The sequence below is a fragment of the Poecilia reticulata genome, linkage group LG18 (genome assembly GCF_000633615.1).
Source record: "Poecilia reticulata strain Guanapo linkage group LG18, Guppy_female_1.0+MT, whole genome shotgun sequence".
In the NCBI taxonomy this organism is placed as follows: Eukaryota; Metazoa; Chordata; class Actinopteri; order Cyprinodontiformes; family Poeciliidae; genus Poecilia; species Poecilia reticulata.
In genome coordinates, this window is record NC_024348.1 from 4,207,850 (window position 1) to 4,232,903 (window position 25,054).

The 25,054-nt window shown below is 38.5% G+C and overlaps 2 protein-coding genes across 3 annotated transcripts in view; both read left to right on the forward strand.

Annotated features, from left to right (window-relative positions):
• The first annotated feature begins 1,563 nt into the window (after positions 1–1,563).
• Positions 1,564–20,897, forward strand: LOC103480109 (glycogen phosphorylase, muscle form-like). The gene is made up of 20 exons (XM_008434927.2): positions 1,564–1,927; positions 4,561–4,662; positions 7,488–7,566; positions 7,634–7,737; positions 8,915–9,046; positions 11,445–11,556; positions 11,688–11,770; positions 12,279–12,422; positions 12,708–12,800; positions 14,090–14,236; positions 15,498–15,661; positions 16,612–16,726; positions 17,389–17,490; positions 17,574–17,721; positions 17,798–17,856; positions 18,592–18,733; positions 18,877–19,084; positions 19,385–19,519; positions 19,677–19,743; positions 20,002–20,897. The coding sequence occupies exons 1-20, from the start codon at positions 1,685–1,687 to the stop codon at positions 20,149–20,151; spliced, it is 2,529 nt and encodes an 842-aa protein (XP_008433149.1). The 5' UTR covers positions 1,564–1,684; the 3' UTR covers positions 20,152–20,897.
• A 1,528-nt stretch (positions 20,898–22,425) lies between these two features.
• The window catches only part of LOC103480196 (protein C-ets-2-like), a 6,252-nt gene continuing 3,623 nt past the window's right edge, over positions 22,426–25,054 (forward strand). The window contains exons 1-3 of one of the 2 annotated variants that reach the window (XM_017310301.1): positions 22,426–23,011; positions 24,481–24,600; positions 24,706–24,903. In XM_017310301.1, coding sequence (XP_017165790.1) covers positions 22,987–23,011; positions 24,481–24,600; positions 24,706–24,903 — 343 coding nt within the window. In that variant the 5' untranslated portion in view covers positions 22,426–22,986. Of the gene's footprint in view, positions 24,601–24,705; positions 24,904–25,054 lie in introns of both variants that reach the window. The other variant, XM_008435073.2, reaches the window with a different exon arrangement.

A 25,054-nucleotide genomic window follows, 5' to 3' on the forward strand; every position in this document is an offset into this window, starting at 1 on the left:
ATTAGTTGCAGTAACCTCAGATTTAAGTTCTGACTCTTAGACTGACTTAGTTTTTGGATATATTTCCAATTATTTCAGGCTTAGTTGATTTAGTTATACAAATGCATAAATTTGAGCATTTTGAATAGATAATGTTTCAACAACTTAAGTGAAACACATGGTACACACTGATGTTTTAACACTTTTTTGTTAATGATATTCTGCTAATGGTTAATGAAAATATGACATTTACATAAAACCTTAGAAATCAACTCATGAACTGAAAGCAGATTGGGAATTTTAATGCATAGATTCCCTCGTGCTGCTCCGTTGACCAGCTGCATAGGCACAGTTGGGGTTGCAGAGAAAGATGTGGACAATGAAGCAAAGTAAACAGCAGTGAAGAAAAACTAATAAATACTGACATGAAGCAAACATTTCTCCCTGCTTCAGGTGTTGTGGACATGCTTTGTTCAGAATAATTTCAGCAACAGACTCCCTCAGATTCTCCTACAAGTGCGCCACAACAAAAATAAAACCTATGTAAAATCTCTTTAAAATCACATTATTATATGTAATGTGATTTTTGGTGATTATTTCCCCAAAATACTTTTTTCACAGCTCACAGCTCAGTTCCCAGTTCCTACTTGGGGAACCAATCCTTGGTTCTAACATCTTCGCTCATTTATCTGCCTGCTGGGTTCCTTGATCTTTATGTCCGTTTATTAATGTTTCCTAACAGACCTTCACTGCATAATTCTGATTCTGATCTAATTACACACAGGAGGGCTGTATTTACTAATTAGGTGATTTCTGAATAAAATTATTACACTTTTTTATTTAGGTATATCAAACTATAGGACATTGTTGATGCTTCTCTTGATTTTTATTTGTGAAAATATTTGACAAGCATCTTTCCAGTATCCACATTCACCCATCATTTTCTTTCTACTTCATAATAATGTTAGCCTGTGCTCTTCTATGATATCCAATCCTACAAATTAATATATCAAGAGATGGCCACATGAAAAGGAGGGTCAGCTTTGGCCCTTGAGATTGACACATAACTAATAATCTTCAAGGTAAAAAATAAAAATAAAACAAATTTTCTTCATAGTATATCAGAAATAGTATTTTTCCAGAAATAAGCAGAAATTATGGATAGTGAAGAGTGACAAATTATAATAAATAGATACCTAAAATAATGCAGTCAGCAGCCCTGATCCCGCCCACTGGGTTTGATGGGTAACGTTGGTATCTTAAATAATTCATGATGTGTTTCAGGAATATGAAGTAAGTTTAAAAATTATATCTAGGTTGTTTTTTTAATGAAATACATTTAAATAAGGCACATGTAATTAATTGTATGTTTCAAAATGTATTCTGTATTTATTTCTAGATTTAAAAAATTAATGACACATTTAAATTATTTTATAATTAATTTATTCAATGTAATTTGGCACCTTTTACTCTCCTTAAAAACATAATTCCACCTTATGCCTTTAATAATTTAGCTTTATTGTGAAAGGTTTGCCGGAAAAGCTTATGCTTTTCTTGTCAACTTGGCACAAAGGTTATAAATACAGCAAGAGTTCCACTGGCCGGTTGCTGTCATTTAGGAGTCAGGGAGGACAGCGCAGTTGTTCAGTCGAGGATTAGCTTCACATTCAGTCTAAAACAGCTAGCACCGAGCGAGCCTCCAGCCATGGCCAAGCCGCTGACAGACCACGACAGGAGGAAGCAGATTTCAGTCCGGGGACTGGCCGGGGTGGAAAATGTAGCGGACCTGAAAACTAATTTCAACAGGCACCTCCACTTCACCCTGGTGAAGGACCGAAATGTTGCGACCAAACGGGACTATTACTTCGCCCTGGCCAACACGGTTCGAGACCACTTGGTGGGCCGCTGGATCCGAACGCAGCAGCATTACTATGAAAAGGACCCGAAAGTAAGCAGCTGATGCCGCAGTCTACTCTGGCACGTACACACAGCTGATGAGATGAGCGGTGGGAGGGGCCGAAGGACCGCGCGCTGCTGCTGCATTGTCACCGACTATTAGCTGTGCGCGTGAGATGTGTTTGAGTACGTGCGCGTGTCTGCTCTGCTGCTTGCATCCATTTATAGTCACGCGCGGACTTCCTGCTGTTGACGCATGTTATGTGTGTGTGTGTGTAAGCAGCTCAGGTATATGCAGACGCCTTATCTCTCCATCGGTCTTTCTAACCTTCAAAAGACCGTCTTCCCCACTTTCCCTCCCTCTCTGTCACACACGCACGCACGCACGCACACACACACTGCTGCTAAGGAGAGTATAAGTAGAAATCCGCGGCCAGTTCCGGTAGAGACGCAACTGGTTGTTGGAACGTGATTGCGTAACAGCGTTCATCCATCCCCCCCATGAGCGACCGCATCACAAAATGGCCTCGCCACATTGCTGTTTGAAGGACTGTTTGAGATCAAATCTATTTTTCTATTAATAGTTGCTGTCATCGACAGAGCTCTCCGCTGCCTCCTGTATTTGGTGACAGTTGAATCCAGAGGGTTTCCTCTTGATTGAAGAGAATGACTCGCTCATGTGTAAAGCATAATTTACTGTGCATGACTTAGATCTCAGAGAAGAATCTTAATGTTTTGCTATTTGTGTGCAGCTGTAATATGCTGTAATAATATTTTTTCATGAACAGTTTAATTGTTGATCTCATATAAATGGGGTTTACACATTTTTGTTAATTGATTCCTATTCATCTAACTTGTTTAGTTTGGATTGTGGTGCACGTTTTACCTCCTCCGTTTTTCCAAACGTTAACTTTGTAGGACATACAAGGACAATCTTTCACCAGCCAGTGAATGTGACCCAGCTTTTAGCGTGAGGGGGGGCTTTAAAAGGAGGACAAAGCCTTTGAGGGTGGGAGGAGGTTTCACCTTACATCTAATTTAAAATATCACGAACCATTTATAATGTGCTGTAAATACTACTGAATTTACAGCACATTATAAATCCATCCATCCATTTTCTTCCGCTTATCCATTATAAATCCAGTAGTAACTCATACTGATGCCCTGTTTTCTAAGTCTGACCTGCTGATTCTGATATTGACAGGTCTGTTTTTTTATTCTACAGACTTTAAGACATAAAGGAACAAGAAGTTATCATATTCCTTGATTGTTGTATTTCAATTTCAAAATGATCTCCAACTTAAAACTGGTTCTCAAACTTTTTTAGGCTCATTTTGCAATTCTCCAACCACCTTAAAAAGACTGAAGTACACACAAGCACAAAAACCAGTGCATCAGAAAAAGGCAACAATAATAGAAAATAGAAGAAAAAACTTAAAACCAAATCAAATGCAAAAGAAAATTCTGCCACCACAGGAAATGGAAGCAAATGACAAAAACAGCAGCAGATATAAATTGCTGTTTTTTTTTGTGAAGCAAACTGGCTTCACAAAATGGAAGTCCTCCAGACCACTAGGGGAGTCTGATATAATATTACCCAAGTGAATACTGTAATATTGTCAAAGACTTCATATTTGAAATGAAGTTTAATGCATGCTTTCTTTCTTCCTCCAACATCCTGTCTTTACTGTGGTTCTGGTCCCATATGTTTTTGTGGTTGACTCCCCCTAGTGGTCTGGAGCACTTCCAGTTTATGGGGCAAGTTTACGATGTTTTAACCTTGGTGTTCTACCATTTACAGCATTTTCCCTCATTTTGTCTCTTATCACATTTTTAGTTTGCGGTGTTTTTTTGTTGCATTTGTTTTTTTATGTTTTTGTGTTTTGGAGTTTGCGTCATTCATGTGTTTAGTTAAGTAGTTAAGAAAAGTGGCATAATGAGTAGAAATGAACCAAATTCTGCATTTTGTTCTGAGTGTGCAGTTAGAAAAATATATCAAGTTTTAGGTAGGTGCTGTAACTGTGTTGCACCTTGTCATATCACCATGGAAACGGCTTTGAATGAGTAGTGGGAGAGCAAGTTTGCATTGCAACACTGGACTTTACATTAGTCCTGCTTTCAGTTTAGATATTAGGAAAGGACTTACCACATGTTGAAACATTATCTGAAGATAGCGTTTTGACCTTGGCTCCTCAACAGCCCTGCTACACACGCATCAGCTGCTCTTGTTCCTGAACCTGAGAAGGTCATCTATTGTATGAGCCAGGCATTTGTTTCACAAAATGTTGTGCATTCTTGGTATGTCACTTATTTTGCTGTTTTATAAATGGCAAATGGCTATTCTTTAACTTTTGTTTCTTCCTTTATCTCCACATCCTTCAAAGATGACAGGGAATCTTTTTAATGTATGTGCTGCATATAATATCAATAACACATCTAGCTGCTTCCACCAGTATAAAAAATAAAAAAAATTCTGAGGAAACAGAAGGATGTTTCTTTGATGCAACTGATACTGCGCTAACTAAACTTAAATACTGACCAGTTTTACTCTGTGTAATGATAATAATTGGATAAAATTATTTAATTTTAATTTTAAATTTTAAATTTTTAATTTTAAAATTAAGTCGACTCCCATAACAGATGGGATTGAAATAAACCTACTGGTTGTTCTCTGGTTTTCTGCAGCGTGTCTACTACCTCTCCCTGGAGTTCTATATGGGTCGGACTCTGCAGAACACCATGGTGAACCTGGGCCTGGAGAACGCATGTGATGAGGCTACCTACCAGGTAAAGGAAATCACTGATTTCCAGCCATGTCTACCTGCATTTTGACAAGCATGTTCAAAACTAAACTTCAGCTTTGAGTAAAACTATCATCTATAAGAAGCATCTGAGAAACACCCTAAATTCATAATGTTCTGTATTACGAGACAAACATTTAAGCACCTGACAGTTTTCTTCAGTCTTCACAGTTGTTCTAACTTGGGGGTTTTCAATTCCAGTTTGCAACACTGCAACTGCAAATGTCCTGCAACTTTTAGATGCGCGTCCACTTCAACATACCTGAGTCACAATATGAGGGAGCAGGATTCTGGTGACTTTTAACTGCACCGAGGAGGTGATTGAGGTGTTGGACCAGGAATCTGGAGAGCCCATCAATGTTCTAACATGCCTAAATACAATGTTTATGACTATGAAGCTGTTTTAATAAACTGTTTATAGACATGCCATAGTTCTTGAAACTAATGATTTAATTTCACTAGTCTAGAATGTAATGTTTTAAACTGAATGCGCTTTACTGTGCAACAGGGTCAACCACAGCTCATTACTAAGACAGGAAGTTCAGTCGTCTCCTCGCTCAGTCGCTCTCAGCAGTTGACTGAATCACTGTTAAGCTAGAACTCCTTAGCAGGAACTTGTAGGCTTAGATATGAGCTCTCTGAGAGAACTCTGAGAATCTTTGAGAATATGGACCCTGACATTTATGAAGATGTGACGAGAAGAAAGACGGTCATAAGATGAGCAGTTTGTTAAAAGCTGTATAAACGTGGAAATCGGTTCACTAGTTCCATCGCAGCTTCTTAATTTCCCATTTTAAACATAAACAGTTTCATTCTTTAGGTTATTGTTAACTGTAGGAATAAAACAGATACTTTTTAAGTCATATTCCGGAAGATCAGCTACCCGCTTTGACTTTTGATTGAGATAACAGGAAGAAAAGGAATGGTACATGCAATCAGAAACCCTGAACAAGAGTCATTTTGTTGTTTTTCTTTTAATGGATGAGTAGTAAGATTCTGTATCTGAACCAGGAAGAGAAATGCAAACATGGTGGGATGAGATGCATAACACCATGCAAATATGTTATAGATTAGGATAAATAAAACGAGGGGAGGCGCAGCAGATGGATTGGAGTGGAGTGGATGGCCAACGGCAGGGCTGTGAGCCATGAGCAAATACAGCTTTATCAAAAAGGAAGGTGGATTACACATGTGTGCTTTTGCAGAACTCTGGGAGCCGGTTCCACAGATGAGGCGCTCTGCTTCCCATTCTGCCTTCAGAAACCACTAAACTTTTAAGTTTTAAGTAAACTGGGGGCATTATTATGTAAAACTAAATGTTATGTCTTCACCAAAAACATAACTGGAGGGTTGCCTTGACTATTTCATGCATGTTTTAGAAATCCTTTAATCTCCATTTCAACCATTCACTGTAAATTCACTGGGTGGAACCAAATGGCTCACAGAGCAACCCTACCCCATGAGTCCCTCACTTGACTCCTTCAGACTAGCCAACAGCAATTAGCAAACGCATCTGCTGAGCTCTTTATAGGAGCTGCTTCTTAGTGTAATACTGGTAAAAACATTGCTAAAGTGTTAGAGGAGCCATGTTGCAATGACTTCCTGAAGGCAGAGTTTCAGAAAGAGCTGGAGCTCTTAAAGAGACAGAGGCCCAATTACAAGGTGTTAAATTGCATAATAAAATTTCTTTTAAGTCACATTTGATGTATACACCATTTCTATAACAACTACGTTTAATCTCCATTATCAACCATTTTCTTCTATCCTTTCTTGTGTCCTTTCTTCAATAGTTACTTGATTGTGCTACTAAATGGCACTTTGTTGCCGGAAAACACATAGTACTGCCCCTTTAAAATGCATTCAAGGTTAATAGATTTCTATACTGTCATCTCATAAGCTAATCATGAATGTCAGGGCCCATATTCACAAAGAATCCTAAGGCTAAAAGTAGCTCCTTGTGACATAATTTTAAGGAAAAGCTTAAAATTTTATCTTGGTAAGATAAGTGTACTAGCAGTGCATCTTAGGCCTTAAGAAAGCTGCTGCACTGAGGAGTCTAAGTGTCTGAAAAAGGAAGCATGGTGCAAGGTCTGCCAGAAGAGCTGTAAAATGGATAGAGGTGTGCCATCAGCAGGCTCTGCTCTTCTGTCCCGTTTAGTTTTCTCACACTTCTATTTTCTGTTGGTCATTTTGCCAGATAAAAACAAGCTTATAGAAGCAGCCAATCACAGTAAACTGCTGACAGCTGAACCTCCAAATAAAATCAAGTAGATAAAATGACCAGCATAGAGAGAAGCTGTGATAAATTACAAATGATGATGTAAATGAGGTGTTGATGCAGAGTCAAGTCAAGTAATTGAATTCTGCAAACATTAATCATCATGACTCACTTCTTTTAATCCAATCTAGATTCTATGATTGGTTAATTTCTATCAAGTGATGATGGGGGCATATATTTTTTGTCTGAGTGTTTTGTTTAGTGTATCAACCAATTACAGTCCCTAGAAGACAGCATATCCCCTAGCAACGGGTCAACCACACCTCCTCACTAAGAGGAAGTTGTCATCTCCTCGCTCAGTGAGTGGGACTCACTGGAAGGCTGAGTGAGGAGCGCTGAGAGGACTCTGAAGATCTTTGTGTATGTTTCTCTGTTCAGTAGCTCCATGCAACACTATAGCTGAATAGACCAGTGAGCCTGAAGTATCTTCTTGTTTACCATGTAGACCTGAATAATTCTCAGAACTCTGACTGGGTAATGGTGTCAGGGCAACACAGTACCTGGTTCTGCTGTAACAATGTGTTGTTCCTCAGCTGGGTCTGGACATGGAGGAACTGCAGGACATTGAGGAAGACGCCGGCCTAGGAAACGGAGGCCTGGGCCGCCTTGCTGGTGAGTGTTGGGTTGAATCCTGACGGACATCTTCCAGCTCACAGACTCCTGCTTGTGTTCTATGCAGCTTGTTTCCTGGACTCCATGGCCTCCCTGGGGCTTGCGGCTTACGGATATGGAATCCGTTATGAGTTCGGTATCTTCAATCAGAAAATCATCAACGGCTGGCAGGTATGGACCAAAGATGAATGATTCTTTTTTCTTTCTTCTGGACCAGATGAAGAAGCATCACACTCAGCTTGTCAGAATTCATATTAAGCTTTGTAACATAACTAAATTCACATAAAACAACCCCCCCCCCCAAAAAAACCTCTTACATGAGTCTTAGTTGTTTTCATAATTTTTATATTTTTAAAAGTTCATGTTATTTCCTTTAATGACAGCTGATTTCTGTTTCTTAGAACTCAGTTTAGTATACTTGTCATTATACAGGAATAATTCTGTTTCTCAGCAGTAATGGTTAGTTTTCATCTGTCCACTCTTCACGCTATAACAGGCGATAAATAGTCACACCTGATTCCACAGACACACTGAATGTAAGAGGTTTTCAACCTTTGTAAGAAAAAGTTTTTAGTCCAGATTGTTTCTAAATCATCTTTACGGGACATTTCTAGTTATTTACTTGGATCAATATTTGGTTAATAAAATGTATGAACAAATTGAAACCAGAAATCTCACTTCATTTGCTCACATCTGAACTTCATGCACATCTCTGAAGAAAACCAGAGGGACATCCTCCAAACTGGTTTTCTTCTATCCTTCCTTGTGCCCTTTCTTCTTTCCTCCTCTCTCCTAACCTTCCTTTTCCTGTTTTCTGTATCCTTACTCGTTTTTGACCTTCCTTTTGTCCTTAATGTGTTCTTTCTCTCTCGCATCCTTTATTCTCTCCTTTATTCTGTCCTATTTTCCTTCCCTCCTTGTGTTCTTTTCCTACTCTGTCCTTCCTTCCTTTTTTCATTCCTTCATTGTGTTCCTTCTTCACTTACCTTCTTCTAAATTTCTGTTCCGGTATACTTGAGCAGTCCATATTTGATGCATACCCCCTGTAACATATCGAGTGAACTTTTGAACCGGTAGTTTACATTTTGTACTGGTAGTTTGTATTTTAAAGTGGTCATTAAGTAGAAAGAACTCCAGAGATTTGAGTTTGTGAAAGTCTGGAATATCCATGTGGAAATGAAGGGACCCGGGATACGTGAGTGTGTTTAATGTTTCACTCACTGATCCAAACTTCTGTGGTGAGGTGTCCACTGGACCACTGTAGCACGTGAAAGGCAGCATAAAGACATATCAGCAATGAGTGTGCAGCAGTAACAGCTCGTGGTGTTTCCTGACTTCCTTTCCACAGGTAGAGGAAGCGGACGACTGGCTGCGCTACGGGAACCCCTGGGAGAAGGCTCGCCCTGAGTACATGCGTCCAGTCCACTTCTACGGCAAGGTGGAACACACACGTGAAGGAGTGAAATGGGTCGACACACAGGTTGGTTGGTGCAGACACAAAAGTCACACAAGTTCTGGTTAAAAATTGCTCCATTTGTTTTTTATTCTGCTATAAATCACTTGTCTCCAGAAAAAGAGAAAAAGTTGATTCTGTTCTTTGTGATTTAGGATTATGAACTGGACTACATAGTCGATATCCATTCCCAGATGGTTTATTTTGGGCATCATGTTTTTAACATCTGAACTGACTTTAAGGTTTGACAGAAATAACTGGAAACACACCAAGACAGTGTCCTGCTGGGATCCAAACCAAATCCTGGTATACTGATTCTGCTTCCACAAACAAAGAATTTCAGTGCACTTTTGTTTCATGTGATGCTGATATTTCTGGAGCATCGTCATCTCACCCAAAAAGAAACTTAATTAGAAAGAGCCCTTTCAAAGCCATGGCTCTGGATGTATTGAAATAAAAGAAAAAAAACTTATCTACAATAAGACATGCTTTTTATATCCAGACATTTATAAATGCCAGACTTTTAACTTTCCTGCCAGAAGGACATGGAATAGCTCAGATAAGATGTTGGACTTGCTCACCTTCACCCTCATGCAGTGATGGACAAATGTTTCTAACATACACAAAAGCCTCTGGACTGTTGAAGGACAAATGCCAAAACTGTACTGGTAACATTTATTTGAAGGGGTGTACATAAGACTGACATGACACTGTCATAAACATGACATAACACCTGTCATGAACATAAAGAAGTCTTTATGAATGTTTATGACAGTTGTCATGAAGTGTCATTCGGTAAATAATGACACTTTTAATGCAAAGTTGCTCTAAAAGTTGCATTGAAAGTCCATTAAAAATGCCAACTTTGCATTAAATTATCATAATTTACAAAATCATGCAAAGTTGGCACTTTTAATCGACTTTCAATGCAACTTTTAGAGCAACTTTGCATTAAAAGTGTCATTATTTACCGAATGACAATTGTCATAAACATTCATAAAGACGGGTGTTATGTCATGTTTATGACGGTGTCATGTCAGCCTTATGCACACCCCTTCAAATAAAGTGTTACTGTTGTACCAAACTGATTGGACATGCAGGTCGGTACATCTGCCTGACAGAGACATCAGTTAACACATTGACTAAAGACAAAATGTGTTCAAGGTCAGACAGCAATGGGGAATAACTGTTCACAGGAAAGTGCTACTACTCACTAGATGTTCAAATGTACTTGAAACAAATCCAAGCTTCACATCTGTTTTTTTGAATTTATTTTATGGCTAGATATCTGTGGCTCTTACTTCTGGATCCATGTTTGGTTCTGTTGGTGATAAAACGTTTTTAAACTCTTCCAGACAGGAAGTAGTTCTGGAAATGAAACATTTTCTAACTGAAATATTTGCAGATTAGTTTCTTGATTTTCCAGTGGTTTCAATGCTCTCATTAATCAGATCTTAGTTATTCTCTTTATCTATAAATAAACATACAGCTACCCCACACAGTAGAGCATAAACAATGGCATCAACATTTCAACTGATTTTTCTTTAGACTGCGATATAAAATAATTGCATTAGATCAACTACACTATGCTATTATTCAAACAGATTTTTTTAATATTGTGTAATAAATTCCTGAGGATGAGACACAACCTCCTGGCTTTGATAGCTGTGAAATCCCACAGAATAATAGTTTCAGCTCCATACATCTTGATGGCTCAATTGTGTTGTTAATCAGTACAGTGTTGATAACAATGGGCCTGACATAGAATATCTTATCAGCAAACTCACCCGACCTTGACACCATATGCTTTAACAAAGCTGCATTGTCGGGTATTATTTAGCAGGTCAGGTGAAACATTAGAACATTTTTCTGATTCAGCTGCCTGGCTTTACATTTTAGTGATGTATCTAATGTACATTACAAGTTCCTAATCCAAGACAAAGTTATTTGAATGTTTGCAAATTTAAAACTTATTCCTTGAAACCACTTACATTTACAAGTGTATAGTTTTTCTTGCTTATGACTGGGTTTGACTTAAAGAACAGACTCCATAGGAGAGAATCAACAACTAATTTTGGAAAGAATTTCATTAGGGCTTAATAATAATCCCCAAATGATTATTGTTTTTATTTGGGAATTATTATTATTACATGAAATAGCATTTCAAAGCACCATCACAACAGTTCTGCTCAACAGTTTAAATCTTGGAGATGTGACACATAGGTTTTTGGGAGGATTCTCCCTTTTCTCAGAATTGGTGTATACATACAAATTCAGTGGTAATTCAGTTCTAATTGTAGAAAGATCATGTTAAACCTTTTCTCACTGTGATCCCAGATGACTCCCTAAGATCACACTTGAGCTCACTGCAGAGAGCAACAGAATAGCCAGAGTAATGGTTTCTGTTGCTGTCGTTTCCTCCCAGGTGGTTCTGGCTCTGCCCTATGACACCCCAGTTCCTGGCTACAGGAACAACATCGTTAACACCATGAGACTCTGGTCCGCCAAGGCTCCCTGTGAATTTAACCTCAAAGACTGTAAGCATTGTTTGCATTAATGCCGGGGTTCCAATAACTTGACACGCTGAAAGCCTGTTCAGTGAAATATCTGAGGATATGAGGCCGGTACTGAGAGGAAAACACTGACCTGCTCTGCTGCTGCCCCACAGTTAATGTTGGTGGCTACATCCAAGCCGTCCTGGATAGAAACCTGGCTGAGAACATCTCCAGAGTTCTGTACCCCAACGACAACGTGAGTCATTTTATTGTTTCTCGGACACAACCCAGCAACCCCTTTTCATTGTACGTTAAAAACATAACATTTCTGCAGGGATGCACAATATATCGGCACTGACATGGGTGTCGGCCAATGTTAGTCATTTTTAGCATATCATATTGGTCCGATAAATAAAACTGAACTGATATTAACCCCCTAACTGTCATCCTCAAAATACTTGCATATTATCCACTGGGTCCTCATGACAGCTTTAAATTTTCTGAGGTTTATAATAGTAAAGGAAAGTTGATTTGATATGATTGTGGATCAGCGCTGTCCCCAGTGGCCTAACGTCATTAAATATTTCAGTCATATTACCAACACTTGATTGATTATTTTTTTTGATTCAGAAAGAATCAATAACTGTAAATCCAAAGCAGGTTTGTTAGCATAGTATATGGGATGTTCATTTATATATGCTGCTATATATTTTTCATGAAGGAGAAAATGATGTGATCATAACAACTCTGTGTTGATTGCTCAGTTTTTTGAGGGGAAGGAGCTGCGTCTAAAGCAGGAGTACTTTGTTGTAGCAGCGACTCTTCAAGACATCATCCGGCGATTCAAAGCCTCCAAGTTTGGCTCCACAGAGTTTGTGCGATTAGACCTGTCTAAGATGCCAGACAAGGTGACGGCCTCATCACATTCTCACATCCATCCTTGTTTATCCATTACCCTTTGAGATATTCCACTTACAATATAGATACAATGTAGATATTGTATTGTACTTGGTCCTAATGCTGCTTTTTCTCTGTGAACTACATGGATAAATCTTAACCATTCCGTGTGTTTCATTTGGGATCATCAAGCATATTTAGCTCCACATGCTGTCAGATGTGACATTCACATTTGATTTGGTCTATAATTATCTGTCCTCTTGTGGTTTGGTTGTGTGTTGTGTGTGTGTGTGTAGGTGGCCATCCAGCTGAACGACACCCACCCTGCTCTCGCTATTCCTGAGCTGATGAGGATCCTTGTGGATATTGAGAAACTTGAGTGGGAGAAGGTAGACGGCATTAAGGGGATATTATGACACTAAATTTCAAACTGGAAAAGTTATTGATACTTGATTAGAGCTCTTTCTAATAATGAACTTAAAATATAATCAATTCCAGGATGATAATTTAAACTCCTTAATTAATTAGGGGTAGTGGAAAAATCTAATATAAAGATGTGTGTATGACATAAACAGCAACATGGTGAGAAGATGACACTCTTCTCTGAACATACCATTTTAGACGAGTTTTAAACTTCCAGCAGCAGCTGCTCACTATTTTGATTCTGAGGTATGATTGCTATGCGATATGCTGCAGGGAGGGATGAGGAGCTCAGTGTTTGTGTGAGCAGCACTTTTAAGTGAAGTTGCGTTCAGCCCTGGGAAAATGGAAATACTTCAGTTTGTGTGAACTTTGAGGCAAATCAGTAAATGTAAATGTAATATTTTAATATAATTTTTTTTTTAATCAAAGCATTATTTATTTTGACAACTCTATTGCAGAATGATTTCCATTGGTTTTTACAAATCATGAGTTAATTCCACAGCTTATAGGCTTATTTTATCTGTATCATTTTATCAGTTTGTTATTCTGTTGTGGAGTCATTTGGTTGCTTCACAACAATTCTGTATTTCTACCAGGTTAAGGTCAGCGGTGTAACTGGGCCTTTGCAGCACTGGTTCAGCTATACTGCTGGAGATTTGTTGTTATGCTTCAATTGCCTTATTACACGACCCTATATGTACAAAATGTTTCACACGTGGATACAAGAACCTGACTTGACACAGATGATACCATCTGTAGCAAAAAAAGTTCTCATTTTCAATTTTGGCTTCAGATTTTGCTACATATTACTTTAAAGTTGCATGAATAGAATGACCATAGTTAAAAACATATGATGTGACATGAAGTTCACCCAAGTTATGAAAATGGGTAACATTTTATGACAATAATTAGTTAAAAAGCTAAAAGAAATGGCAGCCATTTTGAAAAATGGCCATCATCCTGGAATTCAAGTGGCTAATGTAAAATATGAAAAACATACGATCTGAGAGGTCACGCATAACTGTTATGCTTGTATCCACAGTTGGATACACTGAAAATCCAAAATCACTAAAATCAGTGAATGCTACATGGTTTCCTCTGGAAATTTCTCCAGAAATCTTGTTTTGTTTGATGCAACTTTGAACCGTATATTCATGCTGTTGTAGTATTTTGAAGCGTCTTCCTTAAACCCTTCTGTATAAGCTGTACAATTTCAGCCTTCCTGACTGCTCTGTCATACTCTCATGGTTTGCAGGCTTGGGACATTGTGATTCGCACTTGTGCCTACACCAACCACACCGTCCTGCCTGAAGCTCTGGAGCGCTGGCCTGTTGACTTGTTCCAGAACCTGCTACCTCGACACTTGGAGATTATTTATGAGATCAACAGGAGACATCTGGAGGTACTGGGGGAGGCACAAATGTAGGAGGACTTTAAAAATGAGTGATCCCGGGGTGTTGTGGTGGCAGAGGGGTGAAGCACAACCCAAATATGGAGGCCTTAGTCCTCAATGCAGCTGTCGCAGGTTCGAATCCCAGCCTGGTGACCTTTGCCGGATGTCTCCCCCTTTTCTCATGACCACCTTTCCTGTCAATTCACTATCAAATAAAGGTCACTAAACCCAATAAAACCTAAAAAAAAAATGTGATCCCAGTCTTTTACTAAAAGAAATGCCTACAGTATATTTAGCTGTGATTTGAGGCTGATTACTTTAGCACCAAAAGCCAGACTAAGCTACCGTCGGAACAAAAAGTATTTTCTTATTAGTTATACAACGCCATTTCATAATAAATATAATCTCAAGGCACTTAACAAAAAAAGTTAATTCAATCCAGACATACATATTAAAAGTGTGTTAAATTCATGCAAATTGATTCTAGTAATCAAACAATGTAGTCAAGTTCAGTTTATTGCTCAAATAGGTTAAAACAGTTTTGTAAGTAAATGCTAAGGATTGCGTCGAGCCTCTGACTTGCAGAAGCAGCACTGAGCCAAGGCTCAGACTTGGCTCAATGTGAGCAGGCATCTGCCATGACTTACCAGGGGTTTGAAAACACAGAGCATACACTAAAAAGATGCAGAAGCTGCAGAAGCACTGATCCAGGAGTACTTTCAATGTTAAAAAGAAGAGCAGATGGCGGTAGCAGCTCCTTTAGCGGCTTCATCTTGGACGAGTCAAGACAGAAGTCATCCTGCTATTAATGCAGACACAGAGGAATGTAGAGCATACACAAGAGTGTGACATGAGACAACACCCTGCAGGGTCAGGTGTTGACACCAGCACTCCCTATGGACTGCAGGCCATAGGTGACACACTCAGCACCAAAATAAAGTGTTAAGTAGAAACTGGAAAACACAACCACAGAAAAGGACCGCAACAAGTAAATCCATATTCACACCCCTCTACTCATTTACACATTCTACTAATTTACACTCCTCTATTGGGTCCTGTTCCATATAGAAATGGAACATAAAAGACAATCTTTTGATTGTGTGAGTTGGTAATTTGTAATTATGAAATTACAAAATTTGTAATGAACAAAATCCAAAATTGGTAATTTTGGATTTTGTTTTTACAAAATCCGGTTACAAAATGGATCTGGTTATAACTTTTGGCAGAGGTTAATGCAGAGTGATATCAAATCTCTATTCTTCCCCTGTAGCGCATCTCTAACGTCTACCCTGGAGATCATGACCGTCTGCGCAGAATGTCTTTGATTGAGGAGGGAAACGTGAAGAAAATCAACATGGCTCACCTGTGCATTGTAGGGTCTCACGCCGTCAATGGAGTGGCCCGCATCCATTCAGAAATCATCAAAAACACCGTGTGAGTAATAAAACCTGAGTCCATCTTCCTCTGTAATTATCAAGACTTTGAATTTGATGAACAGTCATGACCAAAGTTTAGACAAAGGTTGTGGTTGAATATTTTTTTTCAAATGTATTCAAAATACAACTTTTTATATTTTTTCAAATGACTTTTATTTGTAAACACATCAAATGAATGAAAAGAGAAGGATTATATTGATAATTTTTCATATTCTGTAATTTGTATCACTGGTGATCCTGTCGTGGTTTGTGTTTATTCCAGCTTCCACCTACTTTTAGAGAACTGGCCACAGATTGTCAGTGATATTAAGATCTGATATTTGTGACAATCTTCTCCATCATGTTGGAAAAATACAGATCATCAGATTGTTCCTGGATTATTTGTAGACGTTGTTCTTGGAGGATCCCACTATTGGAGTTGTGAATCAGGCCACTCCCTCAGATAAGAAGCAACTCTGAACTTTTTGTTATTCAATCTGAACTGGTGTTGGAATGACACAGGATTCATGAATTTTTCTTCTCTGACAAATGATATCCAGACTTTAACAACTAGAAAGATGATTAATCAGACAAACTAAAAACCTGACCAATCTTCTGCTTTCTATCTTTGTACTTTGTGCTGGAATTCAGTCTTTCCTGGGTAGATTCTTAGACAGAAGTTAGTCACTACCTTTCTTGTTAAAAGGCTGTTTTCCAAACAGTCTTCTTCTGTGTTGAAACAAAGTGATGATGGCTCCATGGTTTTGTTGGAAATAACTATGGCTAACACAAGAAAACTTATTTCAAGCACATCTTTTGTATCTAATTAGACTGAATAAGCTTCATAATAAGCCTGATGACATGATGATGCTGGACTTTTGGCCATGGCTCAATTTTTTTTTCTTTTCTTAATGTTTTGACCTTATTTACAAAGAAACGCATCTGAGTGTGGTTGGACCTCCCCTCCAGGTTCAAGGACTTCTACGACTTGGATCCTCAGAAATTCCAGAACAAGACCAATGGGATCACACCCAGGCGATGGCTGGTCATGTGCAACCCGGGCCTGGCTGAGGTCATTGCTGAGGTGTGTGTGTGCTGGTGGTCTCTCAGGATCATATGGAAAGTCATTTTAGTTTTATATTTGAGTAATTTACCTAAAAAAATAATCAAATTCTAAATCAGAGCCTTTTGGCTAACAATTGTTTATTTTCTTCCACAAAAATTATATTGAAATATGAATAATAATGAAGAGTTGACATGGTGACACCATAATGTTAAAGGATGAACTAACTGTGTGTGAGTTGACCCCAGCTGTTGCTTTGTCTTGGGAAGATGTTCTGTTTTTGTAGACCAATGACATGATCATGATCTGCATCATCTGTTAGAGAACTACAGGAATTTCCTTCTTCAGTTCCACTCATAAAGTTCTTTACATGCGCTTATATCCTTGAGTTAACTTTTTTTTTGGTAAGCACATTTAGCACATATAGCACATTTTCAGCAACAAGGCAATTCAAAGTTTGAACCTTTCTCAGGAAATCTATCTCTGTATTGGTTTTATAATTTTATGATTAATATTTTGAATGAGATTTTATTTGTTTTACTTTAGTTAAGGTTTTTACTATATTGTAGTTCTGTGGTTCCTTGAGATTTACGTGTAAAGTGCATTATAATTAAAATCATATTATGTTACCGTGTTATTATTTACATTTTTTTGGCTCACTCTCTGACCTGTTTAACTTCCAGAGGATCGGTGAGGATTACATCCGTGACCTGGACCAGCTCAAGAAGCTTTTGGACTTTGTGAATGATGAAGCCTTCATTAGAGATGTTGCAAAAATCAAACAAGTAATTGCTGAATAATTAAATCAGGGTTTATTAAATTTATTCTGTTTGGTTTTTACATTGTGTCTGTCTGCTTGAACCTTAAGGAGAACAAGCTGAAGTTTGCTGCCCACCTGGAGGAGCACTACAAGGTGAAGATCAACCCCAGCTCCATGTTTGATGTGCAGGTGAAGAGGATCCATGAGTACAAAAGGCAGCTGCTCAACTGCCTGCACATCATCACATTCTACAACCGTAAGCTGTGCAAAATGAATGTAGGTTGATATTTGAGGAGAAATTTTTTTTAATGTTAATGATTTTTTTCAATCAGGTATTAAAAACGAGCCCAATAAGTTATGGACCCCTAGGACTATCATGATTGGAGGAAAGGTGAGCAGCTCTGTTCTTTTCTCTGAAATATACGCGCATGATGGTTACAGAAGATTGGTAATTAAACATAATCAGTGTCTGTCCCCACTACACACAGGTCAGGTCCCCTGTCTATAACCCCGTCCCCTCAGAAACCTGAAGCTTTTTACTCCAGTTTTGATACCTTCAGTTATAGTCAGCACTGTTAGATATTGGTATGTTTCAGTTTTTCCATCACTATGTAAAAATAATTTCATGCACAAGTAAGATTTGTACTGTGTCAAATCTTACTTGGTCTGAACTGGTTTTCTGCATTTTTCAGTTGCATATCTGAGCAGATGGTGCCTCCCTAATTGGCCTACTTAAAACCAAATGCTGTATAGAAAGACACATGACATTTTAAAGAAAGTTTATTCCAATTTAATGTCAGACATTGAGAATAAAATGGCTGTGTGTCTTTTAGTCAATACTTGTAAATCCCTGCTCTCTGTTCTACTATACATATTTAATATATGATCATTTCCTATATATAGGCTATGAGACTGCCTACTAGCCTACACCAAGCTAAGCCAAATGTTTCTGTAGATCATGTTTAACTATCCAATATTACTGGCTTCAGTTCAAAGTTTTAAACCTTTTTCAGGAACATATTACTGTACAGTTGAGCACAGAATAGTTGATCAGTTTTATCTGTCTGACCTGCTGTGATGTTTTGTCTTTATTGTTTTCCATTATTTTTGGTTGCTATATTTCCAGGCAGCTCCAGGCTACCACACTGCAAAAATGATCATCAGGCTGATCACAGCCATCGGGGATGTTGTCAATAATGACCCTGTGGTGGGTGACCGCCTTAAGGTCATCTTCCTGGAGAACTACAGAGTCACTCTGGCTGAAAAGGGTAATTAATAAGTGGTGCTTTAAAAATGTAGAAATCCATATCTGTTATTTAGTTGGCGGCTGCAGTACACAGACTGGTCCTGTCTGTGTTGTGTGGCTCCTGTGGAAGCCGGAGTCAACTACAGTGTGTTCCATACGTTTCAGTCATTCCCGCTGCGGACCTATCAGAGCAGATCTCCACAGCCGGCACTGAGGCCTCTGGCACTGGGAACATGAAGTTCATGCTGAACGGCGCCCTCACCATCGGCACCATGGATGGAGCCAACGTGGAGATGGCAGAGGAGGCTGGAGAGGAAAATCTCTTCATCTTTGGCATGAGGGTGGAAGATGTGGAGGCAATGGACAAGAAGGGGTGAGTTTCAGCAGGGTCCGTTACCCTGAATAAATATGACATCTGGTCATAAAAAACGGGTATCCTTGAAGTTTTTATTTATACTTTGAGTTTTATTCTCCTGTCTTTGGAAATACAATAATAGATCAATCTTTAATATATATACTATATATACTTATTTTCTTCAACAATCTGGACTCTGTTTGGATGCTTTATGATTGACATGTTTGTGTTTCTTTTCTTTCCATATTTGAATATTGATGTCTTGTCAGATGACATGCTGTGGCCTTTTGGTTTGCTTTGTCTGTGTCTTGTCCTCAGCTATGATGCCATCTGTTACTACAACCGTATCCCTGAGCTGAAGCAGGCCATGGACCAGATTTCTGCAGGCTTCTTCAGCCCTGGAGAGCCTGAGCTTTTCAAAGACCTGGTCAACATGCTGATGCACCATGACAGGTAATGTGGAAAATCTGTGGAAGTTGTTGGTCACACAGCTACCTTTGTTGAATGTTATCAGCAATGTGAAATAGCATGAAATGATCATCTAAAATCATGACGAACATTTGAATAATTTGGACCACTTCATGACTCTCTGTGGTTGCTTGTGCTGCAGGTTCAAAGTGTTTGCAGACTATGAAGACTACATCAAATGCCAGGAGAAGGTCAACGCACTCTACAAGGTCAGTGGGTCAACACTTAAAAAAATGTCTTCACTAGGGCTGCACCGACCGCAATTATAGATCAAAGCAGAGTCTTGCGTTAAAATGGTCCAGTCAAAGTCTAGATCCAAACTCAATTGGAAATCTGTGGAAAGACCTAAAAATTGATATTTGTAGATAATCTGTCTAACGTGACAGGACTTCTTGTATTTCTGTTGAATAACAGTCACACACAGAATAAGTGTTGTTTTCGATGTCTCCCTCCCCTCTGTTTACCAGAACCCTAAGGAGTGGACCAAGAAGGTGATCCATAACATCGCTGGCTGTGGAAAATTCTCCAGTGACCGCACCATCTCCCAGTACGCAAGAGAGATCTGGGGAATGGAACCCAGTTTGGAGAAGATTGCCGCCCCAGATGACCCTCGCTAAAGTGCGACAGCTGCTTCTCTATCCTCCACTGTAGCTTGCCATGTGCTTAGCCTCCCCCCACCCTGTAGCCTCCTCACTTTGCACTGTGGCATTACTTCCTGACCGGATGAGTCTGTCCAGCCTCAATGGTTCCTGTTTTCTCTCTTCACTGGAAGAACATCTTACTAGGCAGGGAGAGACTTAGTTTTTAACTTTGAAGTGATTTCAGTAGGATGATAGAAACTTTGCTAACTTGAGTTGTTGAAAATATCCTCTATCTGTTGTTGTTATTATTACAACAGGAACAGTAAAGACTTTCTTCCCTATTTCGGTGTTTTCGGTTAAACACAGGGACGTTTTGACCTGGATTCCCACATTCCTCCACTGAAAGCCAGCTGATTAACCTCACCACTGTTCTTCCAAACATGTTATGTCTTGTTGTAGACCAAGGAAGGGAGGGAAAGGTCAAAGGGCATCCCAGTCACATGACATTACAGTGACTGGATGGCTTTAAAGGAAGCCATTTTTCCATATTTGCAGCACGTCCATGTTTATGTGAGGACTTCATATTAAAGAAATATTGACTGTTCAATGTTTTCTGGTGTTAGCTGAATGTAACCATTTCTCTGTAATGATATGAATATATAACTATAGAGGAGAGCTTTACTGTATTTAGTTGTGATCTCGTCAGCATGTTTGTGTGGCTCATTCATGTTGTCTTCCTAAAAGTGGTCCGTTATAAAATAAAACTGCCTTGTTTAACAGTTTTCCTTTGGAAGATCTGTGTATTATCTACTGTTGGGGTGTGTGTGTGTGTGTGTGTGTGTGTGTGTGTGTGTGTGTGTGTGTGTGTGTGTGTGTGTGTGTGTGTGTGTGTGTGTGTGTGTGTGTGTGTGNGTGTGTGTGTGTGTGTGTGTGTGTGTGTGTGTGTGTGTGTGTGTGTGTGTGTGTGTGTGTGTGTGTGTGTGTGTGTGTGTGTGTGTGTGTGAAACGGCACACTGTACTGTAACTTCATTCTGTTGTACCTTTGCAGCTTCCACTTGCCTGTCTGCTGTCAAATGGCTAAACAATCAGAAATCTGTTTTATTTGTTTTAATAAATGATGAAACTTGGAGGACTAGCGGACTCACATTTCAACACTAGGCTACTGATTTTTGTGAGACTCCTGGAATTAAATCAGAACATGGAAGATTTCAAAAGTAAAGTAAAAGCAAATATTTCAGGATCTCAGTCAGGCTAATCTGACTTCTGGACAGTGTGTAGATTTGACCCAACGATGGGATGTTACTGAATCTGATCAGTTTTCACATGGGTTAAATTAGTTTAAAAATGTTATACATTTTATAAATTCAAAATAACTGAATGATAGAACGTTGTCTTCATTTGCTTTCTAAAATTTGAACTAATTTAGAAGTTGGAGAATCCCACAGCATTTTCATGTCTATCAATCTCTTGGCTTTTATAGAGTTTTTTTAATTTTATAAATTTTTATGTCTGGAAAAATCTGCAGAATTTTATATCAAACAGGAATACATTTGTTCATAAACAGACATAATTAGACACTGTACTTCAACAATGTTGATCCTTTAACATGACTTGGAGAGCTCAGATATTCTCTATTTCTCTTTGCTCACTTGTGCCAATGTAACCTGAAATACTGATAAACTCACATACAGAGAGCTTGTTCACATCAACCACGTTTAACACTCAGGTGCTGAAGGCGAGTCCTGCTGGTTCTTTTTAGGCAGCAGTACCTTCTAACACAATCATCCAGGCGAGGAAGAGAGAAGTAGGAGACGAAAAACAAAACCTCTCCAGAATCATAGTGATCAAGACTATTCAGATCTGTTGATGATGCTCTTGAATCTCCCTTTAATAAAACAGAACCTGTAGCTGAGGCAGGCCTGCTTCAGTCAAACAATTGAAAGAGAAACTGCTTCTTAGACATTATGAGTTCATCTTTTATTCTTTTACTGTCTGAGTTTTTATTAGTTTTCTTTCATTTTTTTCCTTAAAAAATATACTGCTCAAAACAATAAAGGGAACACTTAACACAATATAACTCCAAGTAAATCAAACTTCTGTGAAATCAAACTGTCCACTTAGGAAGCAACACTGATTGACCTGACCAGGGTCCCCGTTGTCAATCAGTGTTGCTTCCTAAGTGGACAGTTTGATTTCACAGAAGTTTGATTTACTTGGAGTTATATTGTGTTGTTTAAGTGTTCCCTTTATTTTTTTGAGCAGTGTATATATATTTATATTATTTATTTTATTTTTTTGTATTGCTGTATTCCTATTATATAACATTTTGGATTAATTAGAACAGTTAAGATGCACTTTTTCATTGCTCAGAACATTAATAACTGTTGATTTTTAAACTGAATTTTGTTCAGTTCAGTTTCTTCACAGCACAAACCTAAACCAAAGTACTCACTGGTGAAGATGGCAGCACAAAAATCATCAGAAGACACTTTGCAGGTCAAAAACAAATTATGCTCCTACAATATATGTATCTCCTAAATAATAATTGTATCAAAAAGAAATTTAAAATTACCCCTATAACACTTTACAATGTGGACTTGAGAATAAAATAGCTGATCAATCATCAGAATAGAGATTATTAATGATTTTTAATAATCAGCCTGGGGAAAAAGATATTAATCAAATCATGACATCACATCATATTCTCTCTTTGGTTTCCAGGATCTTCACTTTGCTTTAAATCTTTGTCTTTAGTCCTACCCACATGTGGATGACTGAGAGTCACAGCCTGTCCCCACCTTCAGACCCTGCGCTCAGATTAAAGGCTCATTCCGCCCTGCAGGATCTCCTGCTTTCCTCCACCTGATCTCCATGGAGATGGACTCCCATACGTATGGTAAGACTTACCTCTTTCATTTCATTTCCATAGGATAATGCATTTAAGATACATTTCACATTATTCATAGTGTACAAAATGTTGAGCAACAGACTGCTTATGAATCATAAACTCAGGATTTAACTTCATATCAACTTATTCGTAGAATAATAATAAATAACACTAAACTATGCAGGTATATTTCCAATCTGTTTCATAATTATTTTTACCAGTTTCACCTGGTAGTGGATTACAAGATTGTTCATCAGCAAATATTAAATGATGAACATCAGCAGTGTTCTGCAGTGTTGACCAGGTGTGTGTGTGACTGTTTTACACACTAAAACTAAAAGTCATTTCATTAGAAGTTTAATGCGTCACTCTGCCGTTGTTGTTAGAACAAATCTGCTCTTTCAGCCTGTAATAATGAAACCAAGAAATTAACATAACTCACACTGTTAAATTAGAGTTTGCTTGTTATACACTGACTTTCCTTAATTGTTAAACAATTTCTAGGTGTTTTATATTGAAAATAAAAAGGCAGTGGTCAGTTTTTACGTTGGGATTCAGTCAACAAAAAATATCTCTAGATATTAGAGTGATAAAAAAAAATCTAATTAATTGCAGGCTTTGGAATTAAAAAAATCACAATTCATCACACTTAACTAATAGCTATTTAAATTCAGTTCAGTTTTGTTCTACTACTGAATCAATAAACAGAAATATGTTCATCAATGTTTACAGTGGAAAGTGGAATTTGTGGTTTTGTTTGCATGCAGCGGTTTGTCCAACCTTCAACAAACAGATGTACCTATAATGAAAATGTCTAACATTAGTAAAGTTGCAGTTTTACTCTTCATATATTTCTAAATCACCCAACTATGATAAGAAAATATTATTTTGTAATAATTGTGCAGTCATTACAGACTGCATTCTGTTAGAAATGTGACCTTACAGGTTTCCTTTCATCCTGGTCTGATTGCTGCATAATTACCCAAAAGGCAAAATAAAAACCAGAAATCATTCTGCATTAAAATCATGAGAACATAGCAACACTGGCCTGATCATCTTAAACTCTGTTTTCTCATCTTGTTATCGTCACCACAGATAACAGGATTGAAATGTTGCGGCTTTGTGGTAATATTTACTTATAAAATCTACCCTCACATATGCCGTTATTCTTATGATCCTGTTGATCATCTCTCCATCCATCACTGTGCTTCATAGCATGGCTTCATGGTGTTCTGGATCATATGGATCATAGATCATTTACTTGCCCTTGAACATCTGAGGTTTACATATTCAAACATTAATTCAGATGTTATATTTTTACACTCAGTATGATGAAATATATTAACTTTTTTTAGTCTCTTATAAAAAAGAATATTCTTTAGCAATTAACTAATGAGAATTGATGGGTGAATGTATAATAGCTGTTTCCCTCAGCTGCCTGGTACCCTGTCTGGTTGTTGTTTTGTCTTGTATCCTAGAGCTATACTCCATAGATGTCCCTCCTCTCACCCCAACCAGCAAGGAAGTCCTGAGCCAGGCTGTTCAGGCCAGTTTCTCTGGTTTTGCCCAGGAGATTATCAACCACCACTTTCCACATGGTAAACTTTCTACAGCCTCAACTTGGTTTATTTCTGGGTTGTTCTATTTAAAGTGATTTGTATTAAGACCTCTGAATTATGTACCTCTTGTATCTACATGTCTAGATCCAAGCTTGTGGTCAGAATGGGAGGTGAGCCACTGGTTGGACTGGTGCCAGGCTGAGTTCGGCCTCCACGGCTCAGAGCTGAGGGGTCTGCAGGGCAGCCAGCTGTGTGGGCTGGACAGGGAGGCCTTCCTGGGCCTGATGGCTGACTGCACTGCAGGAGAGATCCTGTGGGAGCACCTGGAGACCCTGAGGGGGGGTAAACAATTCTCAACTCAACACACCCAGCTGTTCACCAACAGCTGGGCTGCATGTTCATACAAATATAAATGACTGATTCTGCTGAGTCCCACTGCAATGACAAGACTGAAATCTATGTCATTTCATATATGTTAACCATCTTGGTTCTA